General features: G+C 47.5%; 1 protein-coding gene across 2 annotated transcripts; it reads left to right on the forward strand.

The window, feature by feature from the left end:
* Positions 1–1,340: 1,340 nt before the first annotated feature.
* On the forward strand, positions 1,341–27,576 carry LOC147353250 (liver carboxylesterase-like). Of its 2 annotated transcripts, none has more exons than XM_086350719.1 (14): positions 1,341–1,519; positions 4,617–4,824; positions 8,224–8,368; positions 11,218–11,351; positions 12,464–12,617; positions 14,319–14,423; positions 17,481–17,585; positions 20,132–20,170; positions 22,174–22,314; positions 23,857–23,937; positions 24,641–24,788; positions 25,485–25,616; positions 26,867–26,939; positions 27,218–27,576. In XM_086350719.1, exons 1-14 carry the CDS (start codon positions 1,468–1,470, stop codon positions 27,399–27,401), a joined length of 1,701 nt encoding a protein of 566 aa, XP_086206845.1. In that variant the 5' UTR covers positions 1,341–1,467; the 3' UTR covers positions 27,402–27,576. The 2 variants fall into 2 exon arrangements, with proteins under 2 accessions (XP_086206845.1, XP_086206846.1); XM_086350720.1 differs by having other exon boundaries at positions 4,620–4,824.
* The last annotated feature ends 74 nt before the right edge of the window (positions 27,577–27,650 follow it).

Here is a 27,650-nt window from a genome sequence, read left to right on the forward strand (position 1 = left end):
ACAGACAGATATTATTTAACTTGTCCATTCATCAGTTCCTGGACATTTGGAGCCTTTCTACTTTGGGCCATTATGAATAATGGTCCTATTCAATTATTGTAGGTATATACCTAGGAGTGGAATTGCTGGGTAATATGCTGACTTTGTGTTTCATTTTTTGTTATTTTTTTGGCCACACCACATGTCATACAGGATCTTAGTTCCATGGCCAGGGATCAAATTCGTCCTCCCTGCAGTGCAAGTATGGAGTCTTAGCCACTGGACAGCAGGGAAGTCCCTGTGCGTGATTTTTAAGGAACTGCCAAACAGTATCCTAATGCATGACTATATTATGATTGTTTTCCCTTCACAATACATCATGCCTGCCTTTTCCTGTTAAGAAACAGGTGCACATCACTAATTTGAGTGAAAGTGTAATACTGCCTTAGCCGGCTGTACCAGAGTATACTTAGAGAATGTCCCATTTACTGGACATATAATGATTCTATTAGACGGGCTTTGAGCATCTTCCTCTTTCCCCTAGTAGGTAAGGGCACTGTCGCAGGTGTACTCAGAGCACTCTGCATCCCTCTACTTTGGTGCTGCCACACTGCATTGCAACCCACCTATCACCTCTCCCTGCCTCTGTCTTACCACATGGTGACTCCTCCAGGAGATGGACCATGTTTTATCTTTGTATCCATAGCACTTAGCATAGTGCCAGGTATTTGGTAAATGTTTGGAGAATGAATAAATGAAATAATAAATGGAAGGATGGATGGATGGATGGATGGATGAATAATTAGAACCAAAGAAATGGAGAGATGGAGTCCCTTTGCTGTAAAGACATTCTCTCCCCAGATCCCTGCCTGGATAGGTAATGAGTTCCCTGACCCTGGAGGTATACAATGGGAGGCTGAGTCACTTCGCAGGAATAATGTAAAATTAATTCAGACATCAGAAGAGAGACTGAAAGAAATTTATGATGCTTCCAAAATAATAGCATGGAACTCTGAAATTGAAGCCAAAGGAAATGAAAAGATTTGCCCTTAATTCTCTAACTAGGCAGCTGTGGGGCTAGGAGTTGTTCTGAAAGCTTTCCAGTTTTTCTGAGGACCCCAGATCAAAAACTCCCCTTGTCTGAAAGCCTCTTGTCTGTTTGTGCCTGCCCTGGGAAGGTCACAGAGCACTAAGGTTAGAGTCCAGGAAAGGAGAAGCACTTATGAAACAAGTTGTTTATAGAATCTGCAGCTACCTGCAATTGGAGAGTTAAGTCTGGGTTCTTGATTTCAAAGAAGGTAAACTCTTGTTGGGCGTGGCTCACACATTCTAACCATCCGCTAGGCGGGGAGGAGAGATTTGCTTGTTATTGAGCAGCTGGGGAGTGAGCTTGTGGAGGGAGCTGAGGCCGGGAGCTGGGGCCCGGGACTGAAACAGCCCCTGTGAGCAGCGCAGACACCTGTGTACAGGAGCAGTTCTCTTTCCAGGATGTGGCTCTTAGCTCTGGTCCTGACCTCCCTTGGTTCCTTCACAGCTTGGGGTGAGTCCTCCTGAAATGCAGATAGCAGGAGCATCTTTGGAAATCCTTGTAGGGGACAAGGATGGGCACAGGGCAAAGCAGTGACAGGCCGGGTTCTGCAGCAGCTCGCGCTCTGTGAACTTGGATGGTCTAGCCCAGCCCGTGCCCCATGGCAGGAGACACAGGGGACCAAGCACGCCCTAGACTCGGCTCAGCACAGCCACACCAGAGGAGGACAATCAGCTCCCCTCCCACATCCCGCTGAGGACTTTGACACGCTCCTCCGTGTCTTTCCCTCTTGATTATTAATATGGATATGGAGTGGGTCTTTACAAGAATCCTGCAACGGATCTCTGTTATTGTTGTTTAATAGCTAACTCATGTCCAACTCTTTTGCAACCCCATGGACTGTAGCCTACCAGGCTATCTATCCATGAAATTTTCCAGGCAAGAATCCTGGAGTGGGTTGCCATTTCCTACTCCAGAGGATCTTCCTGATCCAGGGATTGAACCTGTGTCTATTGGCAGGTGTATTCTTTACCGCTGAGCTACTTGGGAAGCCCTGAAGGGATCTTACCAGCATATTAATACTGGTTCGGGAGACAGAGCGGTGTGGGTTCCCATCCCAGCTCAGCACTTAGGGGCTGTGTGTTCTTACACACGGGATGTCCCTTTTCTGTGCTTTGGTTTTGCATTTTGAAAATGGGGGTGACAACTCTATCTCCGTGGACTGTTGTGAGGTGGAAATGGGCTGTTTATTCTAAAGAGTGCCTGAAATAGAGAAAGTGAAAAAAGAGATAAAGCAGTTGCTTTCAAAGACACTGTATTACTGCTATATTAAAATGGTTAACTAACAAGGGCCTACTATACACAGCACATGGAACTCTGCTTAGTGTTATGTGGCAGCCTGGATGGGAGGGGAGTTTGGGGGAGAATGGATACATGTGTGTGTATGGCTGAGTGCCTTCGCTGTTCACCTGAAACCATCACAACATGGTTAATCAGCTATATCCAAACACAAAATTAAAAGCTTAAAGCTTAAAAAAAGAGATATGTATTAATAGACTATTAGGGTATTCTAAGGCCCACAGATCAGGAGCCAAGTACCTTTTGGAAAGATGGTTTATGACTCACATTTTCATGGAGGAGAGAGACCGGGGTAAGTCACGAGGGAAGAAAAGAAATTGGGAGTAAGGGTGTTTATCTTGGACACTGATAGGGAAGGAAGAGGAGAGGCAGGATAAATAGGGTTGGGAGTGGCAAAGCAGACAATTTCAGCAGGCTAGGGGGTATGCACAGTTTTCAGGTACTTTGTCCTGGAGTGTTTGGGGCAGGATGATAGTGGCGAATGGGGAGGACCTGATAAAGAAGGGGACTGGGGTACAGGCTCTGGCAGGCTAGAAGGGGAAGTTCATTCCTGTCTCCAGGGATTGGCTAACTCTGGGAGGGGCAGTTCCCCCAGAATCAGCAAGGCTCCAGCTGTCAAAGCATCAGAATACGGGACACAGAGGACATGGTTAATACAAGGGTGCAGCAAGGGACCTCAGAATGCATCTGTACCATTTTGTAGATGGAAAAGCTGAGGCTCAGAGAGGGAACTGTACATGCCCAAGGTCAGCTGGAAAACCACACTCTGAATTCTCTGTCTCCTGAGTCCAGAGCCAGTGCTCTGGCCATCAGTGCTCTGACAGCCCAGGCTGCACTGGGTTTTATCTTCTTTCTGGCTCTGTGACACTCTGAGAGGCCTGGAACCGAGGGGAAGAGCAGTTATGTGTTAGTCGCTCACTCATGTCTGACTCTTTGTGACCCTGTGGACTGTAGCCCACCAGCTTCCTCGGTCTAGGCAAGAATATAGGAGTGGGTTGCCATTTCCTTCTCCAGGGGATCTTCCCAACCTAGGGATCAAACTCAGTTTTCCTGCATTGCAGGCAAATTCTTTACCATCTGAGCCACCAGGGAAGCCCTAATTAAAAGCTGATTATCCCCTTACTTGGAGAAGGCAGTGGCAACCCACTCCAGTACTCTTGCCTGGAAAATCCCATGGACGGAAGAGCCTGGTGAGCTGCAGTCCATGGGGTTGCTAGGAGTCGGACACGACTGAGCTGACTTCACTTTCACTTTTCACTTTCATGCATTGGAGAAGGAAATGGCAACCCACTCCAGTATTCTTGCCTGGAGAATCCCAGGGACAGCGGAGCCTGGTGGGCTGCCGTCTATGGGGTCGCACAGAGTCAAACACGACTGAAGCGACTTAGCAGCAGCAGCAGCATCCCCTTACTGCTAGTTATCCCCTGGCAGGGTCATACCTTTTCCACCTTTAGAAAATCCATACTAGCTGGCTCCATTTCCTCAGTTACCTCATCTGTAAAATGGGCATATTGATGTCTCCCTAGCCAGGCTGCTCTGATTAGAGTGCCCACGTGGTACATAGTAAGTGCTCAATACACAATCATTACCTATAACACAAATGGTAGCCACTGCTGTCACCATCATTGCCTATACCTCACAGCCCATCACCCGCTTTTTCACTCTTGCCAGTTGGGCATCTGTCCATGTCATGTCTCTTGAAGGCTGTGTCTGTGAGACCAGATCTGGGTTATTCTTCTGTGTCTGGCCACACACTTTGAGAGGTTGGCCTTTCGTCTGTATCTAAAGGGGAACAGTTGGGAGGGTGAGAGGCTGGAAATCATTTCCTGTAAGGATGCTTAAACAAACTGCAGCTGTTGAGGATGGACAAGAGAGAACTTGAGGGACGAGCATGAACAGGGGTCACACTAAGACCACCTGCCTCATGAAGGTGCAGGATGCCCCCGAGCAGCAAGGACCGGGCCTGACGTGGCAACTGCAGGAGACGCATTTAAGCTCAGTGAGAAAAAACCGCCTGCTCCACGGGAATGGGACAGATAGAATGTGACCCCGAGTCACCCTCCCTCTGATGACCCTGTGAGTTAGGAAAGACAGCTTCACCCTCTCCTACATAAGAAGCTGAGGCTTAGAGAGTTGAGAGGACATTCAAGGTCACATGGCAAAGTATCAAAAGTGGGAAAAGTAATAAAATCCACCCAGAATCCAGTTCACTGTCACCACTGACATGTCCTCATTTCCTCTCAATGTCCAGCAGGGCTGGCACCCTCACCGCCTATTGTGGACACCGCTCAGGGCAGAGTCCTGGGGAAACATGTCAGCTTAAAAGGATTTGCACAGCCTGTGGCCGTCTTCCTGGGAGTCCCTTTTGCCAAGCCTCCTCTTGGATCCTTGAGGTTTGCTCCGCCGCAGCCTGCAGAACCATGGACCTTTGTGAAGAATACCACCTCTTACCCTCCCATGTAGGTCAGGGGTGTGGTTTTGGCATCTTTCAGTGGGGATGTTAGTCTCAAAGGGATGCAGAAAGGAGCCAAGGCAATCCACTGAGTGGCTCATACTTTGCTGTGAAATCCTCAAGCTCTTGTAGGTCCTTACCAACATTCCAGAACTCTCACAGCATTCTAGAGCCCTTTGTTCAACTAGGAGTTCACACTCTGTGACTAAAAGACCTCACGTGTCATAGGCAAGAAACATGCAGCCAAATAAATAATTAATTTTTTGAAAAGTGAGGATGGTAAGTAAAATTAAGACAATGAAAATCATACACAATTCCACAACCTAGCAAGAGCTCCTGTTCATATTTTAGATTCTATTTTTCTAGTCTTTTATCTGTTCCATAATTTCTCCTTTAAAGTGGAATCATAATTTCCTGTACCCAGTTCTAATGTGTGTGTGTGTTTCCCACACCAAAAAGCAATTCTTGCAGACCATATGTGTGTCCAACAGTTCAACTAATTTCTGACACTGTCTTGCCAGAGATAGCATCAGATTCCATCTGTGAAGGGCTCAGTCCCACAAAACCTCCCTCTACTTCAAATGCCAAATCCAAGTTGTCAACTGCATCTGACCAACTGGCTATAATTCAGAGGTTCCCGTGACCCCCTTCCTATGTTCTATTAATTTACCAGAGCAGCTCACAGAACTCAACAAACTAGTTTCCCCACTAGATTACCATTTCATTATGAAGGATATTGAAGGATACAAACCACAAGCCAAATGAAGAGATCCGTAAGGTGAGGTCCCTGACAGAGGACCCAGCACGGTGGCCACCTCCCTGGTTGTCCAGAGGTTAAGAATCCGCCCTTCCACTGCAAAGGGTTCAGTCCCTAATCAGGGAAGTAAGATTCCACATGCCATGCAGTGTGAAAAATAAAAACAAGTTCTGGTTCACCAACCAGGATGCTTTCTGAACCCGTCCTTTTGACTTTTTACGGAGGTTTCATTACATGGGCGTGAGTGTTCATTGCTCAGTTGTGTCCGACTCTTTGTAACCCCTTGGACTATAGCCCACCAGGCTCCTCTCTCCATGGAATTTTCCAGGCAAGAACACTGGAGTGGGCTGCCATTTCCTCTTCCAGGTAATCTCCTGTGTCTCCTGCATTGGCAGACAGCTTGTTTGCCTTGAAGCCCCCTGGAAAGCCATTACATGGCCAATGGATTGATGTCATTGGTCACTGGTGATTGATTCCCCTCCAGCCCATCTTCTCTTTCCAGAGTTCAGGGGGCTGTGAGAGAAGGTTCCCTTGCTTATAATAATGAGATTATTCCTCTGGCAACCAGTTCCCGCTTTTAGGTGTGGTCCAAAAGTCACTTCATTAATCCAACAGTATACACTGCTCAGGAAAGTATGAACACAAGGGTGTCAAGAGCTCTTCAGCAGAAACTGGCCAAAGATCAAATACATACTTCTTACAAATGCTCATTTTTCTTATATCACAGTATCGTATTACATGGTACAGATAATATAGATGAAAGCAGTAGACGAATTTCATGAAAGTGTATCATGAACACCATTCTGTGTCATTAAATATCACAACCTGATGTTTAATCACCATTTTATATTGACTATTGAATCATAATTTCTTTACTCCATCTCTTATTTGGGGTTCTTCATTGTTGTTGATATTTTTTATACTATAAATAGCACTCTGATGAACACCCTATAGCTAACTTTTCATGCATATTCATTTTTGGATAAGTTCCAAGATATAACATTTTAGAGTAAGAGTATTTTAAAAATTTCCCTTCAGAAATATTCCAACTGCACTGTTTTAATTAATATATGAAAACCTCCATTAACTGAATTTTTGTCAATGCTTGGAGTTATTAAAATTTATTTATCTACTGAATAGGCAGAATAATGTTAATAATTGTTACCATCACCATTATATAAAAAATTATTCTTTTTATTCTGTGTTTGTTTGAATACTAGTGACATTGAGTATTTTTCCTTTTTAACTCTTAATCTTCTTTTATGAATATTATGTCCCTTGCCTAAGTGATCTGGGGAAAGTCCCCACAGGATGGAAATCAAGAGGTTATCTTTGAGGTTGTGACTCTGTGACTTGACAGCTGTGTCATCCAAGCACATCAGTGCCTCAGTTACCTCATCGAAATACTGAGGGCAGTCATGCCTGTTTTGGTGGGGGCATTGAGATCCGTAAATGTGGCTTATGATATCCTTGAAAACATAAGCACGACATAGTGTGACTCTTTCTGGCTGTGTGACCTTGGGCAGGTTCTCTAACTTCTCTGTGCTTCGGTTTCTCAACTGTAAAATGAGGATAATAATAGTACCCATATCATGGGGCCAATGGGAATTTAAATGAGTTAATATATAAGAAGGATTTAAAACAACAGTTGGCAAGTTGAGAGGACTCAATAAACATTAAAAATTATAATATCTGTAGCATCTTTAAAGTCTCCTATTGGGACAACCAATAGCTCTTGCCTGTGATGAGTTGCTGACAAATATTAGCATGTCCATGTTGCTAGACCCTTATAGAAATCACTCCCCTCACTTACATCAGACAGATTGGGACCCAGAGCAGGCAAGGCATTCACCCAAGGAAACCCAGAAAATCAGGCTGAGGCAGGACTAAATATAGTTCCCCTAATGCTGCCCCAGAGAAGGCGATGGCACCCCACTCCAGTACTCTTGCCTGGAAAATCCCATGGATGGAGGAGCCTGGTAGGCTGCAGTCCATGGGGTCGCTAAGAGTCGGACACGACTGAGCGACTTCACTTTCACTTTTCACTTTCCTGCATTGGAGAAGGAAACGGCAACCCACTCCAGTGTTCTTGCCTGGAGAATCCCAGGGACGGGGGAGCCTGGTGGGCTGCCGTCTATGGGGCCGCACAGAGTCGGGCATGACTGAAGCGACTTAGCAGCAGCAGCAATGCTGCCCCACAAATATTTGACCCTGCTCTGTTGTAGGCCCTAAATATCTGCCATTTGATTGATTTCTCCTGGTTTCTGGAAGTCTCCTGTGGCCTAGAACATGTTTCCGTGTGGGCAGAATACAGCGGCACTCTACAGCGGCGTCATACAGCGCTGGTGTGGACCCAGGGATGCAGGAATGTTCCTTTCTCATGCCCATCAGCACATAGGGCGGCCTCCTTCCTTGACCCAGGGCATTCCAGAGGCCTAAGAAGGGAAGAGGGTCAGGTCTGACTGTACATGGTCCTGGGAGACCTTGGTGAGCCTATGGATCCCCATCGCATGCCCCAGGTATGGTAAGAACAACTCTATTTACTGGCCTGAAGCTGCCAGCCCAAGGCCTTTGAGGACCACAGAAGACATCTCCTTGGTCAGCTCTGATTGAACCTCAAGAATTCTTCTCTCTCCTTGCCCCTCACAGGTGCTCCCAAGACCCAGTGGGGGCACAGTTGCTCTCGGATCTCTTTACCAACAGAAAGGAGAACATTAGTCTCACGTTTTCCGAAGACTGTCTTTACCTAAATATATACACCCCTGCTGACTTGACGAAGAGAAGCAGGCTGCCGGTGAGCGGTGGGAACCACTGGGCAAGGCTGGTGTAGACTGGAAGGGGATGAAGGCAGTGTTGGGTGGGGGCGTCTTGGGCCAAGGGTCTTCTGGGGCCCCAGGGCTTTCTTGTGCACCACAGCCAAACCTGACATCAGGGAGCACAGGTTGCCCACTCCTCTGTTTCCCCTCGGCCAGAGTAGGGCCCCTGGGGGAGATTGCTGCACATCTGTAATGCACATTTAATTTTTCTGATGTCTCTCATGCTAATAGATGGACAAGAAGGATGACTCTTAATTGCTAGATTAGGAATCTGATACCCAGAGAGGGTAAAACGTCATTTCCATAAAGTTAGAGCTGGAAGCAATCTCGGAGATAAGCCAACAAGCCAACCCTTCCTTTACAGACAGACAAACTGAGGTCCAGTGAGGGGAAGGTGCAGTCACAGAGTAGGGTTGGCAGGACTGGAGCACGGGGCTCCTGGAACAGCCAGGAGCGCTCTGACACGCGCTAGCACGGAGCCTGTGTGTGGCCTTTCCTCAGCACACAGAGACCCTCTCTGACAGCTTCCTGTGACTTGGTGTCACAGCTTGGGGGGCAGAGCCTGGAGCAACAAAGATGTATTTTCCTTTGCCTTTGCCAGCTATCAAGATTTTCTTGTAGTTAATTTCAGTTCCTAATTGTTTTGGGTGAAGCTGATGACCCAGTGAGTCAGCATTTCCAGAATACATGGAACCCAGAGACAGAGCTGTCACGCAGGTGTATGTTCCTCGGTTCTTTGTCTTGTCACAACAAAGATTTGGAGTGATGGACATTAAAGCCCCTTCGGCGTGTCACAGCTCTCAGGTCTTGGATAGACTGTGTTACAGCTCTCAGGTCTCGAATGGACCATGTTGTAGCTCTTAGACAAATCAGTGTTACAGCTCAGTGTTACAGGTGTATTTTATTTAGAAGATAGCAGGAAAATCCATCTTTGAGGCGTGAGGGCACATCGATCCAAAGACACGAGGAGAAGAGCACCCCAGCGCGCGGGGGAGAGAGAGAGAGCTATCTTTGGCTCCTCTTTTTATATGTTATTTTTCCTGGGCCTGTCCTCTGTAAATTGGGCCAGCCAGGAGTGTTGTTTGTTTTACCTGAGGTCCTCACTCCGGTCCTCGGTCCTCGGACCTTCTTTTGTTCTATTTTTGCGGGCTTTTCCCTTCCTTGTCTTTTAGCCACCGCCGTTTTGGACTCCTTTTCCCTATTCTACCTACCTAACAGAGCCGACTTCTAGGCTCCGGCTGGAGGTCTTCGGGGCAGGTCTGCTGGAAAAGGAGGGGTCAGTGGGGTAGAGATGGGTGGGCACATCCAGCCATCACCCAGGAACACCCCTGGCATGGTGCCCAGATGTGGAGGAGGGTGTCTGTGAACTTGTGATTAGAAGCTCAGAGAGGTGGGGACAGTTTTTCACTCATTCATTTATGCATTCATTTCTTTTCCCTATTATGTACTCAGTGTTCCCATAGACAGAGCTAGAATTAAGGGTTGGGAGAAAGGAAAAACATAAAACCATGACCACACAGCCCCTATCTTCGAGGATCTGCACAGAACTGGACTGGCCTCACTGCTGACCAGCCCCTGGCTCAGCCTGGTCTCAGAGATGACTGCAAACTCAGTCCCTCCACCCAGAGGTAGTCAGGGAAAAAAAGTGTTGGAGGAGCAGGGGCTCCGGGAACCTGAGGCTGGAGAACCTCAGCTGTGGACACTGACTCTGGAACCACAGGGTCTGGGTGTAAATCCTTGTTCCACCTTTTACTGTTTCCTCAAATTGGGGATAATCACACACAAGTGTTCAGTGACCAATATGAAGATTTGTGGCAGTGTCTGGCACAGCACACGAGGCTAGTCTTCCTGAAGTTAGAGTTGAAGGGAAGGAATTCCTCCTGTCCAGCAGCCAACCTACTGCGGCATGGCCACTGGCTGCTGTGTGCTGGGTGGCTCAACATGTGGACTCTGCAGCCAGACTGCCTGGGTTCCAGTCCTGCCTCCACCACCCATTAGCTGCGTGACCTCGGGGTGGTTAAGTGCCTCAGTTTTCTTGTCTATGAAAAGGGACAGTAGTAATTCCTTTCTCATGGATGGTTTATTTTAAATGCTTGAATAATACTTGTTACATAATTTATATATGAGTTCTTTGATTTTTTTATTAACCAAGTGTTTCTATTATTTTAGTCATTCTCACTTTCTTGCTATGTGAACTCCTTAAGTTGAGGGCTGTGTGTTATGAATTATCATAATATGTGAATACATATTCACTCTCATCCTCAGTTCTTGCTCAGGTGCTCCTGGCACCTAGTAGGTTTTCAGACCATATTCATCAAATGGTTAAAGACTTCTCAGAGGAGGTAGTTTTAGGCTGGGCTTTGGAGGATGGGTGAGATTTGGGGAGCGGAGGAGGTAGCAGGAAGTCATATTAAGAAGAGGTGCCACCCACGGCATGTGCTTCTTAACATGATCATTCATTCACTTGAGAAGTTGAATTCGCCACACAAAAGGTAACTAAGATGAAGCTGAAACAAATTTCTAACCAAGGGCTTCTGCATGCTGAGTGTGCTGAGCTGGGTGAGGGGCCCAGGAGTGAGGGTGGTGGGAGTGCTGGGGAGGGGATGATGCTCGAGCCTTGGCTGTTCCCATGATGATGTTCTCAGCATGAAGAGTGCTGAGTGCAGGTGGCACTGGGGCAGGGGAGACAGGCAGGGGCAGCCGGGGTGCCCTGAGTAGGGTGGTGGCCTGGGCCACTGCTGGAGAACGGGTAGGTGACCAAACCTGCCTCTGAGGTCTTCCCCAGCTCTGCTTCCTGTAACCCTGTGGTTGCATCCTCCCCGTCCAGGTGATGGTGTGGATCCACGGAGGAGGTCTCATGGTGGGCGGGGCATCAACATATGATGGGCTGGTCCTCTCTGCCCATGAAAACGTGGTGGTGGTGACCATTCAGTACCGCCTGGGCATCTGGGGATTCTTCAGGTAAGACCCTGGACTCTCCTGGTGGCACAATGCCCCCAGCGTGGGGGTGCTAGGACCCCACTCTGGTCATGCAAGCCCTCTGGTCTGCAAGCCCTCAAGGGGCTCCTTGCTAGGCTCCCTACTAAGACATCTGAGTCCCCTCCTAATTGGGCTCCACCTACCTTCTCATTCCCCAGCCACCCTGGTGCACCTACTTCTGAGCTCTTACACATAAAACACCTAATCTCCCTGACACACTCCTATTATTCCTACAAGCCCAACCCAGTTGTCATCTCATCTGAACTGCTGTTCTTGTTTTCACTGTGCTGCCTGGCATGTTGCAGTCTCTTAAAGATGACAGTTACCATGTAGCACAGCACTTAGAGGCTCACACATCTTTCCTCCTGGGAAGTAAAGAAGGGGTAGACTCATGTGGGAGCTCCATGAAGTCTTGTAGGTGAAGAAACGGCTGCCTGGAACTGGGAGTTGGTAAGGAGCATCTGACTCCAGGGGTACATCTACTGGGAGGAGCGTTGGGCCACGCACCCCATTTCCTTCTGGAATTTGGCACACGTGTGAGTGAAGGCTTGAGTCTCCTGTGTGGATTCTGTGGGGACAGGAACCAGGTTTCCAGCAGGCAGTTACTGAGCTTTTCCCAAATGCACTGGCGCCAGGACCTCCTACCCTGAGATGCTGGGGGCTGGGCCGGGGGAGGGGTGGTCACCTCCCTGGAAAGACCTGTGGGCTGGGGAAGGGTTGTCCGAGGGGAGTCGTGTCCCAGGATGTGTCCCCTTCACGGAGACCCCTCATTTCTTCCCCCATGGCCCGAGTCTGCTCCCAGGGACAGTGTAACTGCACGTACTCGCCCCACTTCCTCTCCCCCCGGCCTCTCCTCTACCACGTGAGTCAGAGTTTCACCCCGACCATAGCAAATGCTCAATCAGTAGATGAAGGATGGCTCTGTAGAGCCCTGTAGCAGAGCAGGACAGCAGGAAAGTGAAGACCCTGTGTCAGGGCTGTGGAAGCCCAGTCCTTTCCAGAAGGCTCCCCTGGACCCCCAGCCCCATCTCTGGTCCTCAGGGCCCTGCCGGGACATCTCTGCTCCCAACCCCACCCTGTTCTCTTACTCACAGCACAGGGGACGAGCACAGCCGGGGGAACTGGGGCCACTTGGACCAGGTGGCCGCGCTGCACTGGGTCCAGGAGAACATTGCCAACTTTGGAGGGAATCCAGGCTCTGTGACCATCTTTGGAGAGTCAGCAGGAGCGGAAAGTGTCTCCATTCTTGTAAGTCTTCCTAGCCCTGATGTGGCTGCTGATAGGACCCCTTGCAGATCATCCCATCTAGTCCTGGGACCTTTACTTCCAAGACCTGGATTCAAGGCTGACCTGACTCTGTGCAGCATCAGATGGTGGAGAGTTAATGGCCAGACTCCCCTTGGCCTCCAGGAAGCTCAGGGCTCAGCTCAGCCTCCAGGGCCATAGCTGCAGCCACAGCTGTGACAGACACTCTCTTGCTGTCCTGTGTCGGTTGAGCTCATCCTCTCCTTCTTAATCATTTTAACGTTAGGACTCGCCTCACTTCTCTTGAGATTAGGGGTGGGTGTAAATGATTAATCAGAGGAGCCAACTTGAGGTTGGTCTGGGTGTCCTTGTCTGACTTGAAGCCAGGCCTACAGTTCAGGGAGACACGAGCACTAGGAACAGGTTGGGGGTCCCCTCTGAGGGCTCTGGGGGCTTGTCCATGCCCAGGAGGGAGGGCAGCAGTCTCTGGGGCTGAGGGACGGAGCTGGGCTGGGGAGAAGGAGAAGAAGAGGAGGGATGGGGGATGGGACAGGCGACAAGGGGACACAGACAGGACCTGGGAGTGTGGTGTGGGGAATGGGAATGAGGGAGACACCAAAGGAAGCAAAGCTGGAAAGCCAGATTAGAAGTTGCTGGGAGCTGTGGGAAACACTCCAACTATCTCACATTTTAGCAGAGAGTTAGTGCTATTACCGTTTTTTCTTTTTTTCGGTCGCTTGGCCTGTGGGATTTTAGTTCCCCAACCGGGGATCAACTGGTTCCCCAACTCGGTTCCCGAACCGAGCCCCCTGCATTAGGAGCTTGGAGTCTTAACCACTGAACCACCAAGGAATTCCGTATTACTGATTTTTAAAAATCTATGTTGGTTTCACAACTGAACACTAAGAGGAAAATGTTTTTATTTTTCATAAAGTGGAGAAATAAAAGTACAGAAAACCTCAAAGAAGAAAAAAATTCACTCGCAATCCCATTGTCTGTGGAGACTCACCGTGAACATTTTGATCTGTATTTTTCTAATTTTTTCCTATGATTCTATTATGTATTAATCTAGGTGGAATTTCTTAAATAAAAATTTTCCTTAGCATTATAAAACAACATAAATGTTTATCTAACAATTACACACCCTTTCATATTTTTGTGTGTATAGTCAAGTAGTTCCATGGAAAGAATGAAAGACAGCTTAGTTGCCCAATCTCACAATATTGAAACCTTGGGTTATTCCCAGTGTTTACTATTATAAACAACGTTTGCATTATTAAAAGTTGTTGTGTACCTCCATGCTCATTTTCCTTAGGATAAATTCTGAGTAATGGAAACAGGAAATCAGAACTGTGCCTTTACTTTATTTATTTATTCTATATTTCCCCAGCCAGGTTTAAGATTTTTTATTTACTTTTATTTTTTTAATTAATTCCTACTGGGGTATAGTTGCTATAAGAACTGTGCCGCTAAAGTGTTGCTAGGAGTTGCTGAGCTGCCCTCAGGTACTGCTGATTGTTATAGTCAGTGGGCGCCACACACCGCCTGTTCTGTCCCTCTGCTCCTGCCTCCCTCCAGCTGAGGTTTTCTCACAGATGCTGGGCCCATGGTCTCCACAGTCCAGGTGAGGGTTGTGGATGGGTATAGCTGTTGAAGACCACTCTCCCCATGAGCATAAACTCCCTTCTCAACACGGTCCTGCAGGTGTTATCCCCCCTGGCCAGGAATCTCTTCCACCGGGCCATCTCTGAGAGCGGCGTGGCCCTCATTTCCACCCTGGTCAAGAGGGACTCGAAGGCTGCAGCTGAGGTAGGTCACACACTGGCCTGCCCGCACACCACGCGCTGCCCTCCTGGAGTTGTCAAGGGCTGTTCTTAGAATGGGGTCTGGCTGACATCCTCGAAGAATCACAGAGGTGAGGGTGGCTGAACATGTAGGAGAAGGACACACCTCTCCGCACCTCCCCCTTATGCCACTGCACAAACCGGGAAGAGAGCTGAAGCACTGGCCAAGAGAGTGAGGAGGGCAGAGCTGGACTCGGGCTCGTGACTCTGGACTGCCAGCCCCGTGCACTTTCCACAGAACCTGTTTCCCAAAGTGTGCCAGGTGGGGTGAGGGGCTGCAGAGTGGGCAGGGGCCTGTCACCTGTGTTGCCTCTCTCGGGGTCTGAGTCTGCTGAACTCATTGGCTCCATGTGACTCTGGAGTGGATTCTTCCTGGGGGTTTGTGACTGGGGTAGTTGCTTGGAGGATTCATTCACTCATTATTAGACATAATCTGACATCTAGCAACCTCATGAAGCTTCTATTATAATTTAGGAGGCAGTTAATAATTATATAATTGCACAACTTAGAAAATGTCAGCTGTGATTGGATCAATAGAGGTACCTGATGTCAACAGAATCCAAAAGCAACACGTAGTCCAGTTTGTAACGCTCAAAATTCTCCAAGCCAGGCTTCAGCAATACGTGAACCGTGAACTTCCAGATGTTCAAGCTGGTTTTAGAAAAGGCAGAGGAACCAGAGATCAAATTGCCAATATCTGCTGGATCATCAAAAAAGCAAGAGAGTTCCAGAAAATCATCTATTTCTGCTTTATTGACTATGCCAAAGCCTTTGACTTTATTGTGTGGATCACAATAAACTGTGGAAAATCCCGAAAGAGATGGGAATACCAGACCACCTGATCTGCCTCTTGAGAAATCTGTATGCAGGTCAGGAAGCAACAGTTAGAACTGGACATGGAACAACAGACTGGTTCCAAATAGGAAAAGGAGTACATCAAGGCTGTATATTGTCACCATGCTTATTTAACTTATATGCAGAACACATCATGAGAAACGCTGGGCTGGAAGAAGCACAAGCTGGAATCAAGATCGCCGGGAGAAATATCAATAACCTCAGATATGCGGATGACACCACCCTTATGGCAGAAAGTGAAGAGGAACTCAAAAGCCTCTTGATGAAAGTGAAAGTGGAGAGTGAAAAAGTTGGCTTAAAGCTCAACTTTCAGAAAACTAAGATCATGGCATCCGGTCCCATCACTTCATGGGAAACAGATGGGGAAACAGTGGAAACAGTGTCAGACTTTATTTTTTTGGGCTCCAAAATCACTGCAGATGGTGACTGCAGCCATGAAATTAAAAGACACTTACGCCTTGGAAGAAAAGTTATGACCAACCTAGATAGCATATTCAAAAGCAGAGACATTACTTTGCCAACAAAGGTCTGTCTAGTCAAGGCTATGGTTTTTCCAGTGGTCATGTATGGATGTGAGAGTTGGACTGTGAGGAAAGCTGAGCGCCGAAGAATTGATGCTTTTGAACTGTGGTGTTGGAGACTTTTGAGAGTCCCTTGGACTGCAAGAAGATCCAACCAGTCCATTCTGAAGGAGATCAGCCCTGGAATTTCTTTGGAAGGAATGATGCTAAAGCTGAAAATCCAGTACTTTGGCCACCTCATGTGAAGAGTTGACTCAATGGAAAAGACTCTGATGCTGGGAGGGATTGGGAGCAGGAGGAGAAGGGGATGACAGAGGATGAGATGGCTGGATGGCATCACTGACTCGATGGACATGAGTCTGAGTGAACTCCAGGAGTTGGTGATGGACAGGGAGGCCTGGCGGGCTGCGGTTCATGGGGTAGCAAAGAGTCAGACACGACTGAGAGACTGAACTGAACTGAACTGAGTCCAGGTTTTAGGGGGAGGTTATCTTGAAAAGTTTTCTTGAAAAATAAAATGATCACGAGTTGAGTTGAGAAGGATTAGTAGTAAGTTATTTGATAAGAATATCCAGGAAGAGGGAACAGTCTGTGCAAATGTCCTGGGCAGGAGCAGGTATCTTAAGAGAGAGAGTGAGGAAGGCTGATGTGGCCAGGGCAGAAAGTGCAGATAGGACCTGGAGAGAGCTGAGGATGGGGCCATTGGCAGGGCCATGCTATGTAGGACCCGGTGAGGGCTTTGTCTTTATTTGGAGACTGTTACAAAGACAAAGAAAGGATGAGCAGCACAGAGTCCCTGCTGAGGAGTATGCCTTAGTGTCAGTGACGTGGAACATTTGGTCCGGCTGTGAGAGCTGGTTTGGTGGAGGGGTGGGGGCAGCAGCCAGACTTAAAGGGGTGAGTGGTAAGTAGGAGAGGAGGAGATAAGAGTCCAAGAACATTTAGAATTTGGGGGAACTTTTTTCAGAATTGTTTGGCTATGGACAACAGAAGCCCATTAATCAGGCTAAAGTTAAGAAGGGGGAGTTTATTCCGAGAAAATGGACGTGGTAGAGATGGACCTGGGTTTTATCCACAGGACCAGGAATGGCAGAACAAAGACTTTCAGGTTCCTTACTGCGCGCTCCCGCTCTTCCTCTCTCCTCCACTTCTTCCTGCGCCTTTTTATTTTCCCACCAAATACATACTGAGCGCTGATGTATGTCAGACACTAGACCAGGCTCTGGGCAGCCCGTGCACACTCTCCAGGGCCCCGTCATCATGGCGCCTGACTTATCTTCTTCTGCATTTTCCCCTCTGGCTGCAATTCGCAACTGACTGGCCTGAGGCCACATGGCTATTAATCGGATGAGCCAAGATTTGAAATTAGAAAGTGGGATTCTGGATTCCAGGCTCTTAAGCACCCCTTCCGTGCTGCCTCTCTCTAGATGTTCAGCTTTGAGATCATTCTGCCCACTTTAACAGAGATTAGGCAGCAGAGGCTGAGGAATGTAAGTGGCATCGCTGGGACCCAAGACCTACTGGTCTGGAGTATTTTCTGCTATCACAGGCTGCCTATAGAAATTGAGGTTGGGACAGAACACTCAGTATTGATGGAAGGAAGAGAGATGGCTCTTGAACTCTCCTGTCACCTGTGATCTCTATAGCAAATGGCTGTCATTGCTGGCTGTAAAACCACCACCTCAGCTGTCCTTGTTCACTGCCTGCGCCAGAAGACAGAGGACGAGCTCCTGGAGATAACACTGAAAATGGTAGGTGCATCTACTCTTTTGGAAACACAAGCCCCCTACCCTAGAAACATGGCCCCACGCTTCATTATTTCACCTTCAGTCCTCTTGCCCTGGAAAAACTACCTGGGACAGTTTCTCAGCTCCCAGGAGGAGTGTCAGCCTCTAGATCTGAATGGGAACTTTCTTTCCTTCCTTCCTTATTACAGACTATCTCAGATGTTAGCAAAGACAAAAAAATAATGTAATAAACAACTGTGTAATGACTCCTCATATCTATCAACACTTACTTTTTCCAATATTGTTTTCTAATGTTTTTTAAAAGTTTATTTACTTATGGCCGTGCCGGGCCTCCTTGGCTCTGTGCGGGCTTTCTCTAGTCTTGGTGAGTGGGGGCTACTTTCCAGCTGGTGGTGCCCAGGCTTCTCATTGCCGTGCCTTGTCTTGTTGTAGAGCACGTGCTCGAGGTATGGGGGCTTCAGTTTCTGATATGTTTTTAGGAAATTAAGCATTACATATTCTCAGAGATAATTACCACCCTGAATTTGGGGGATGGGACTATTTCAAACAAAGATTTTCAGAAATATTGTCACAATTTGTTTTGGTTAATTTAGAAACCACCTCAATTATAACCCAGTGGTGGTCCAGTTTTTTAGATTTTCTGTGTGTCTGCCTCAATTGTGACTCTAATATAACTGTATCTACCCACTCATCCATCCAACCTTCCATCCATTCATTCATCATTTTATCTGTCCATCCACCAATGAATCCAATTTATCAGTGTCTTTTCATCAACCTTAAATACTATCAATTCATCTATAGCATTCATTCATCTGTTACCAATCATCCACATGTATGTATTTCATCACCCATCTCTCTAAAATCAATGATGAATCCATCACCTAGTCGGCTGGCTATCATTCATCTATTCACTTATCCCCCCAATTCACCCATACTCCTTGGATTGACTAATTTCATCCATCCATGCATCTCTGCTAAGTGTATGCAGGGAGATAACAGAGCAGGTGATGCAGACATAATTGGATATAGTCCCTATTCACAAGGAACTATTCAAAGAGAAATACACACATTGACTTGAGTGGATTGGGTGTGGTGGGAGTACAGAGAGGGGAAGCATTCATTATAACAAGCAGGGCTACTTCACAGAGAAGGTGACATTTCAGGACTGATGGATGGCTATGGTGGTGGGTCATCACAGGAAGTTAACAGCATGACAGATACCCAGAGAACAGCACATTTAGAACCAATGGGAACCGTTGGAGTCGCCTGAGCACCTGGACTCTCTGTCTGGACCCTGGAATCCTGAGGCTACTCCTGGACTCCCCGGGGCTAGACTCCAGCACTGGATTCTGCTCTATTTCCATGGGTAAAGTCCAATGTAGCCTTGGATCCCTGTTTCTCAGGCTCAAATAAGGTGACCACTGTGCTCAAAGATAAAAACACAACTGTTTTCTGGTTGTGTACATTTCTTTCAGAGGTAAATTTCTTTCATCAATTCATGTGGCACAAGAGATTCAGCTTATAAGGGGAGAGTGGCTGACTTTGGGGAAACCCAGAGAACCTAAGAGTCCATGTTATTCTTCTGAGATCTTCTGAGATCATGTGGAAGTGTTTCCAGGATTATCCTCTCTCTCCAGTACACACACACACACACACACACCTGCACACCTGGATTGTGGGCCTACAGCACATAATGGAGGGATCCTTAATAGGATTTCCTGCATACTGGTCAGGCCTGTTAGCTCCAGTGTCACAACAAAGCTAGCACAGTCTTGGTAAGCTCACAACAAAGAGAAGTGTGGGGTGGGCTGAATTTCATTGAGCTTGTAGGAGTCAGGATTTTCTAAAGTAAGATAAGAAAATTCATCTCAAAGTGTCTTGAAAAGAGAAAGGAATATGTTGTGACAGAATCTTCAGGTAACTCACTGCCAAATCCAAGAGTGGATGGCTTCAGGCATGGCTGGATCCAGATGCACGTATGCTATTATTAAGAATCTATCGCTATCCCTCAGCTTTTAACTTTCTGTGTTGGTTTCACTCTCAGACTGATTTGTCCCCTGGGGAGGTTAAAGACAGCAACAGTACTCTACTCTTACATACTATCTGCTTAGAAACCCTATTTCCCAACAATTGCAGCAAAAATTTGGATAAACTCTATTGAACTGACATGGGCACATGTCCACTGCTGAAGTAGTCCCTGTATTCAGGGATTTGGTGCACCGGAGGTCACATACAGATGTCTGCAATGATGGAGTGAGAGTGGGGAAGAGGGGGTTCCCCAAAGGAAAATCGGGGTGTTGTTGCCTGGAAGAACAGAAGGGGAAATGGGTGGAAGGAAGGGCAGGCACCAAAAGTCCTCTGCAGAGCTCCCCTCCCCCATCCCACACCTGCTCCCTGTGTTGGTGCCCAGGGGAGGGTGTCCTGCTTCCCTTCAGCCCAGCCAGGGTAGCACCAGGAGGGAGAAGTTGGTATCTTTGAGCACAGCTCACATAGGTCAGCTTTCCTCCCAGGAAGCCTCCTCACCACAACCACTGTCTTTGTCTTCACAGAAATTTTTCGCTCTTGATTTACACAAAGACCCCACAGAGGTAAGGACCTTTGGTTTCTTGAATACACATTTTAAGTCTTGACACCTTTGCTCCGTTGCTAAGTCAAGTCCCATCCTTTGCGACCCATGGACTGTAGCCCATCAGGCTCCACCATTCATGGGATTTCCCAGGTAACAATACCGGAATGGGTTGCCATTTCCTTCTCCACTTGACACCTTTAAGCTCCAGTTAGTGAAAAGGAAAGAATGAAATAATTCTTCTCTGTAGAATCATGGTATCTCCTTGTGTTTATATTGCTGAGGCCCAGAGAGGGGCTGTGACCTGCCTGGGTCACACAGCCAGGAAGACCAGACATAGGACTGGAACCAGTTTCCTGGACTCCTAGTCCAATGCCCCCAGTTTTGAACTCTGTGTCCCTGTCCCCAGCCAGCCCCTGGTCTTGTTTACGTTCCTAAAAATGCCCTGTTGGGAGAAGGTGAACGAGAAACCTCCATGTGGGGAGTGGAGATGACTGGGTAAGGGGCTCTTCAGGAGCCTTCACGAGGAGCCCAGATCATCTCCTGGGGGCTGCAGGGTTGACTGGCTGTGCAAGTCACTCTATTTGCAGGCATGTGGGGAAAGGAGCCATGAGTCTCAGTCCTCAGGACACCACCCCCCTCCCAGTCATGCAGGAAACTCCAATAGCAATCTCCCCAGGCCGAGAAAACATTGAGGCCTTGTTGGTTGGTGTTTTATTATCAATAAATATTACACATAACTAATTGTCTGTAAGAAATGTATATTACATAAGGTGTCTTTAAACAAGAACATACGCAACACAAGGTTGAGAAAATGTGACCAGAGGCTCAGGAACCTGGCCCCATATTTCCCCTGTTGAAGTGACAGAGCAGTCCCTAAATCAGAGTCGTGGTAACTTTACAGAACTTAAGTGCTACGAATAATGAGAATGTTACTGAACCAATCAGGGGTCTTGCTCCTTACTGGTTATGAGATCAAATACATATTCACAAATCGTAAAAAAGAAAGGTGACTTTAATCAGAATGCAGGAATCTGGGGAGATGGCGAAGTCAGCATCCCCCCAAAACCACCTCCCAAGTTTCCGTTTGGCCATGAATCTTTTTGCTGTTGTTGCAGCATGCAGGCTTCTCTCTAGTTGTGGTACGTGGGCTCAGTAATTGTAGTGCGTGGGCTTAGCTATCTGTAGGCATGTGACATCTTAGTTCCCCAACCAAGGATCAAACCCGAGACCCCTGCATTGCAAGGTTGATTCCTAACCATTGGACCACCAGGCAAATCCCTGGTCATGAAACTTTTTAAAGAGCAACAGAGAAGTAATCTCAGTTCGCCACTGAGATAGGAGGTCAGAGTGGTAGCCATTCCCCTCTGTCCGCAGGCTCATATGCAGGTTGTTGATTCCTCGTGATCTTCTAGATATCATCTTGTTCACACAGTTTATTTTGGAGATTACTAAAGGGGAAGCTAGGGAGAAGACCTGGTCATCTGTTAACTACTTATTCTTCATTTCTACTTCTTTGATCTATGGGAAGAACCAAAAAGTTAAGCAAGGTATTGTGTGATTAAAAGATCTGATAAGTGTGCTTGGGCTGGAGATGAATAGAGCATGGCGGTTTAAAGCAACTGGTTTAAAAGTTGGTTATCATATAGCTTTGCTAAAGTGACCAAAGTAAAGGGACTTTCTGCTGAGGGTGGTTCTGTAAAGAGATGCTTGCAAGGACTGTAGATGGAGGAATGCACATAGATATATTACTATGTACACTTCAAATTAAATACACATTATATGATATATTTTCATACCAATTTGAGTGGAGATCTGTCCCCATGGTCAGATGCTGTCCCCTGGTCAGAGTTCAGCCCTCTCGGATCTGCAGACTTAGCCCCCTCTGTTAGGACCCAGGTGTTTGGCCACCACCCACGGGCACCCAGGTGTGTGATACTGGCCTCGAGTTCCAGCAGGTGGAGAGGAGGATGAGGGTGTGACTTGGAAGAGGAAGCACAGACACTCCCTCGCTCTCTTCCCTAGAGCCATCCTTTCCTGCCCACCGTGGTTGACGGAATGCTGCTGCCAAAGATGCCCGAAGAGATGCTGGCTGAAAAGAATTTCAACAGTGTTCCCTACATGGTGGGAATCAACAAGCAAGAGTTTGGCTGGATTATTCCACTGGTGAGAAAGCGCAGGCCTTGTAGACTTGTCTCCCATCCCATCACCCTCCCATCTCTGGTCACAGACCTCTCTCTAGGAGAGAGGCTGTGTCCCCAGGGCAGCTGTCCCCTTCATACAAGTTGACATTTCCATGGAAACCATCTCTGATGGTCCACACTGTCATCTGGGAGATGTAGCCCTGGGGACCCACGTCCCCAAACACTCTCTAATTGTCCTCCCATCCATGGATCCTGAAATATCGGTTCCAGGAGGACTGGTGGAGATCATCACTGGGCAGATGAAAAACCTGGAAAGGACCAGGGGCTCGGGAGTTAAGGAGAGTGGGGCTTGGAACCTGCAGCCTCTCGCCTCAGGCTTGCTGCTTTCATGCTTTCTCCGTAAATTACCCCCGCCTCACCCATGCTCTCACTCACCTCACTGGAAAGAGTCAGAGGAGCCTGCTTCCTCCTGAGTTAAAATTGACTTCTAAAAGTTAGGAAGGGCTTTCCCTTCTGACAGAGATAAACAAAGCCAGACACTAGGTGAAGTGGTAACAGATTTGATTCAGTTACACCCCTGCTAGAGGGAAATGACCCATCGTGAACTGAACCCAACCCCTGAAATGAAAGCCCGGAGCCTCTTTAAGGCATGGGTGAGGCAGGGTGGATTGTCTGTGTGACTGGGCTCCCTGGATTTGTTAGCTGGCATTTATGTGGAGAAGAAACAACTCCTGCCTTTATGACAGGAGGCAATGGTGTAAGTAGAAGCAAGACCCCACTGAACTTAGGCCTTTATCATCTCACAGGGACTGGAGGAGAGAGCAAGAATTATCCCTGAATGTTTGTTTTTCATAGAGATGGCTCTCAGATCCTTGAGGAAACAGTTTTGGGTGGAAGACTTACATCTAAAGGGGCAAAGAAAAGATTTACAAGGGGTTCGTGGACCTACCTGCTTATCACCAGGTTTGGGCTGGAACAAACAGTAAAATCTCCTGGCAGCCCAGAGCTCTTTAAGGGGGCCTGCGGTCATCCTGGAGACATGGCCTTAAGCTTCCTGCAGCTGTCCTGGAGTTTGGTCAAGTCTTAGGACAGAGTTTTGATGGAGTCGTTATGTGCAGAGTTCTGTGGTTCTTCAGCATGATTTCAGAGATTTTACCAAAGGACCCAAGTCATAATGGCAGGATTTGGAGCTTTCTCAGTTATCTGACACAGCAGGGTATTTGTGGAGGTCTGTGTCATCTGCCCCAGGGCCTTCCACTTCAACAGTAGGCTGGCTGAAAACTTCCCTTTCTGTCTTGATGATTATTGTGGGAACTCTAGCCTAATTATTTGTACACACACACAAAGACTGGGGCACCTTCCCTTAACAATTACTTTATCCTCCTTGCACTCCTTAATCTCTAGATATAAAAGTCTGTTTGATTCATTGGTTTTGCCCAACTCATCAAAGACCCATGCCCATCAAGACATGGCAAAGTGACCTTAAGTCTGCGTTGGTTTGGTCTCTTGGGTTTTTCCTGCCATTGCTTAATGATTCACAGTTGTTTAACCTTTGTTTTAACAGTTCATGAGCTACCCTCTGCCTGAAGACAAGCTGGACCAGAAGACGGCCACATCACTCCTGTGGCAGTCCTACTCTCTCCTTGTGAGACTCTAGGAATCACAGGAACCGGTTGAGCCCCAGAGAGGGCCAGAAGCGTGTCCCCAGTTGCAGAGAAATTAATGGCATAATGAAGACTGGGGCTGGGGGATTCTGATCCACTTTTTCTACTTTTCTTATTGTTACTCAAGTTGAGGGGTGGGGGAAAGTTTCAAGTGGGCTTAAAAGGCTCACCATTAACCAAACAAGAGATGCTGTGTCACTCACCAGGGGTGGTGAGGTCAGAAATTGAGAAGTAGCAAAATTAAAACCACCAAGTGAATGAATAATATTTAAGAAGAATTTATTGTACATAAACACCACTTTTCTCTCTGGGAGCTTCCAACTTCAAAGGCTGATAGGTTTGAGGACATGAAGTTACAGCATATGGCTTCTAAAGTGAAAATGAGGAAGTTGTCCACCTTTCCAGTGGTTGCTTATTACAATAGAGTTTTTCAGGTGTCAAGGGGATGGTGAAAAGTGATTATCTCATACCATTTTAGGGAGATGACTTAAGTTTATTTTGTGATTGTCAGAGGGCTTTACAGAAAAATAACCTAAATTAGGTTTTGCTTAGGTGCATGAAATAAGCGAGAGTTAGTTTTGCTCCCATGGCTTAAATGGTTTTGTCTGCACAGATAATTCATAAGTCTGGTCTCTACCTTGTATTTAATTTTAAGAGTGGTCACTTTCACTTGATCTATTTCAGAGCATTCCTGAGGAACTGGCTCCAGTGGCCACTGACAAGTATTTAGGAGGGACAGACGACCCTGTCAAAAAGAAAGACCTGTTCCTGGACTTGATAGCAGACGTGCTATTTGGCGTCCCATCTGTGAATGTGGCCCGTCGCTACAGAGGTGAGTCCTGGACATTAGGCAGGAGAGGGTCACCACCATTCCACCTTCACTGGTTCCTGCCCGGCCCTCAGCCCAAACACACACGTGGAAACTGTTGAGACTTGTACATCCGATACTAACTGCATTTGGCCTGAAATGCTCAAAAATAGGCGGAAATGAAAGCACCTGTTGTGCTGCAGGTATTCTCCACAGGAATGAAAAGCAGCCTGCTATCAATGAAATGTAGTGGTATTTCTGTGGACATAAACTGTGTGTATCTAGATGTTCTGGTGTGAGAATGCATCAGGGCAAAGAGGTTTATATGAGTTGACCCGATGCCTCTACAATGATAGTTATTTTTAATCAGTTTCCCCAGAGTTTCAACATTCGTTTATTCATTCATTCATTTACTCGGTCACTGAATAAATACTGGTTCAAAGGTAGTTCCACCTCCACCACCAATGTACCCTTAAGCAACTCATAGGATTTTCCCAAGCTCCTTATTCTCTACTGTGCTCATAACCAGGCACCTGCTGCAGGAACACACAAGGTTGGCACACGGTTCTCACAGTGGGCAGCTGTTATTAATGCTCTTGTTGTTCACGCAGGACCAGGCGTGCCCCCCGTTTCCTGATTGCTCACGGCCCCCTGGAGCCCTTGATACCATCCAGTTGTGTGTCTGCTGAAATGAACCATGTATGAATCCATGTTTTCCAGATGCGGGAGCCCCCACCTACATGTATGAGTTTCAGTATCGCCCAAGCTTCTCATCAGAGCTGAAACCCAAGACGGTGATAGGGGACCATGGGGATGAGCTCTTCTCTGTCTTCGGGGCTCCATTTTTAAAAGGTGATGGCCTTTTGGTGACTATGAACTTGGAGTTAGGAGCTCCTGGTCCGAGATTTGATTTGGTAACTTGCGCAAGTTCCTCCTTCTCCGCAGTTGTTCGTTTCCTGAAGTCACCGTAACAGGGACAAAGGGCCCAACCATTTGTTGTTGTTGTTCGTGCGTACATGGTGTAGAATGCATATTCTTCTGCCCTCACCCATGGTCACTCTAGAATCCAGACCTGGGCATCAGCAAGATGGGAGTGTGTCACCCTCAGGGCCCTGCTCAGGGCTGCTGCTGCTGCTGCTAAGTCGCTTCAGTCGTGTCCGATTCTGTGCGACCCCAGAGACGGCAGCCCACCAGGTTCCCCCGTCCCTGGGATTCTCCAGGCAAGAACACTGGAGTGGGTTGCCATTTCCTTCTCCAATGCATGAAAGGAAAAGTGAAAGTGAAGTCGCTCAGTCGTGTCTGACTCTTCGAGACCCCATGGACTGCAGCCTACCAGGCTCCTCCATCCATGGGATTTTCCAGGCGAGAGCACTGGAGTGGGTTGCCATCGCCTTCTCCTCTGCTCAGGGCTAGAAGGCCACTATTCACACCACCCTCACAAGAGCGTCTCAGAGTACGAGTGAGAGAGTAAGGTTATAATTGCTGTTAACCTTGAACCAGGACTAATGTGTGTGTGTCTATATATCCAACCATCCATCTAAAGCTCGTATCTTTTTTAATTAAATATATTTAACATTATAATATTTTAAAGAATAACTCTCACAAATGTCTTCAATGTCTCCACCATCAACAGTTAACAGACAGCTTGTGTGTGACACACCCCAGGGCTGTGCCTCTGGATACTTTCTGATGGATGACTATTTGGGGATCTTGCAGCTTGGTTATTTTTCAGATTCTGAAAACATATGTGGGTGAAGGAAACTGAGGAAAGACCCAAAGCATCCTGGGAGGTGGGGTTAGTCTAGCAGCAGCCCTGGGGTGTGTCCCTAAAACACTGAAGGGGGAAGGGCAGTTGGGTGGGCACAGAAGACAAGGTAGTCAGCTTATGGATCGACTCCAGCCCTTCACTGAGCCCAGCCTCAGTTGGTAACTGTCAAGCTTAAAGTGTACTTGAATTACCCAAGATCTTCTTAAAATGCAGGTTTAGACTCAGCAGGTCTGGAGTAAGGGCTCCATTTCTGAATCTATTAACAATTTCTTAAGTGCTTCTGTTGCCCATGAACCACACTTTGAGCAGCAATGGCTTTGTCCTCTCCCCACAGATGGTGCCTCAGAAGAGGAGATCAATCTCAGCAAGATGGTGATGAAATTCTGGGCCAACTTTGCTCGGAATGGGTGAGCTGCTGGCAGACATGGAGTGGGGTTGGGAAGGGACAGGGCGTGTCTGTTGGGTGAGGGGAGCTTCCAACGTGCGATGGTCAAACACCTGGCCCTGTGACCTCTGACATGAGAGCTCCCTGTGATGGACTGGCTGCCCAGGACATGGTCAGCCTCTTGTCTCTGGTGGCATATGAGCCTTTGGCAGAAATGAAGCCATGGTGTCCCTGATCATCTCAGAGGGTTGTTGGGACCAAACCTTTGCTTTGGTGAATTTCTATTTGATTCTGTTTCAGGAACCCTAATGGGGAGGGCCTTCCCCATTGGCCAGCGTATGACCACAAAGAAGGGTACCTTCAGATTGGTGTCAACACTCGGGCCGCTGAGAAGCTGAAAGACAAGGAAGTAGCTTTCTGGAATGAGCTTCTGTCCAGGGAGGTGGCAAAGAAGGCACCACACTTAAAACATGTTGAGCTGTGAACGGGAGGCTTGACTGGGTCCCCAGATGGAGGTTTCTCTAGAAGTGTTTATGTGCCAAAGAGGCGTCTTATTGTGGAGGCTGAGGAATTATCCGATGGGAGCGGCAGAGGTCAAGGAAGGGGAGTTTCTGTTTCTGTGGCCTCAATTTGGAAATAAACTTTCTTTTGGAGACCAAGTCAATGTCTTTGTCTTGTGCTGGAATAAAGTCATCCTCCTCAGTGAGAGAAGGATGAAGGCAGTGGGCACCAT

The sequence above is a fragment of the Bos grunniens genome, chromosome 18 (genome assembly GCF_055505025.1).
Source record: "Bos grunniens cultivar Pamir isolate PY7600 chromosome 18, Bosgru_T2T1.0, whole genome shotgun sequence".
NCBI lineage: Eukaryota > Metazoa > Chordata > Mammalia > Artiodactyla > Bovidae > Bos > Bos grunniens.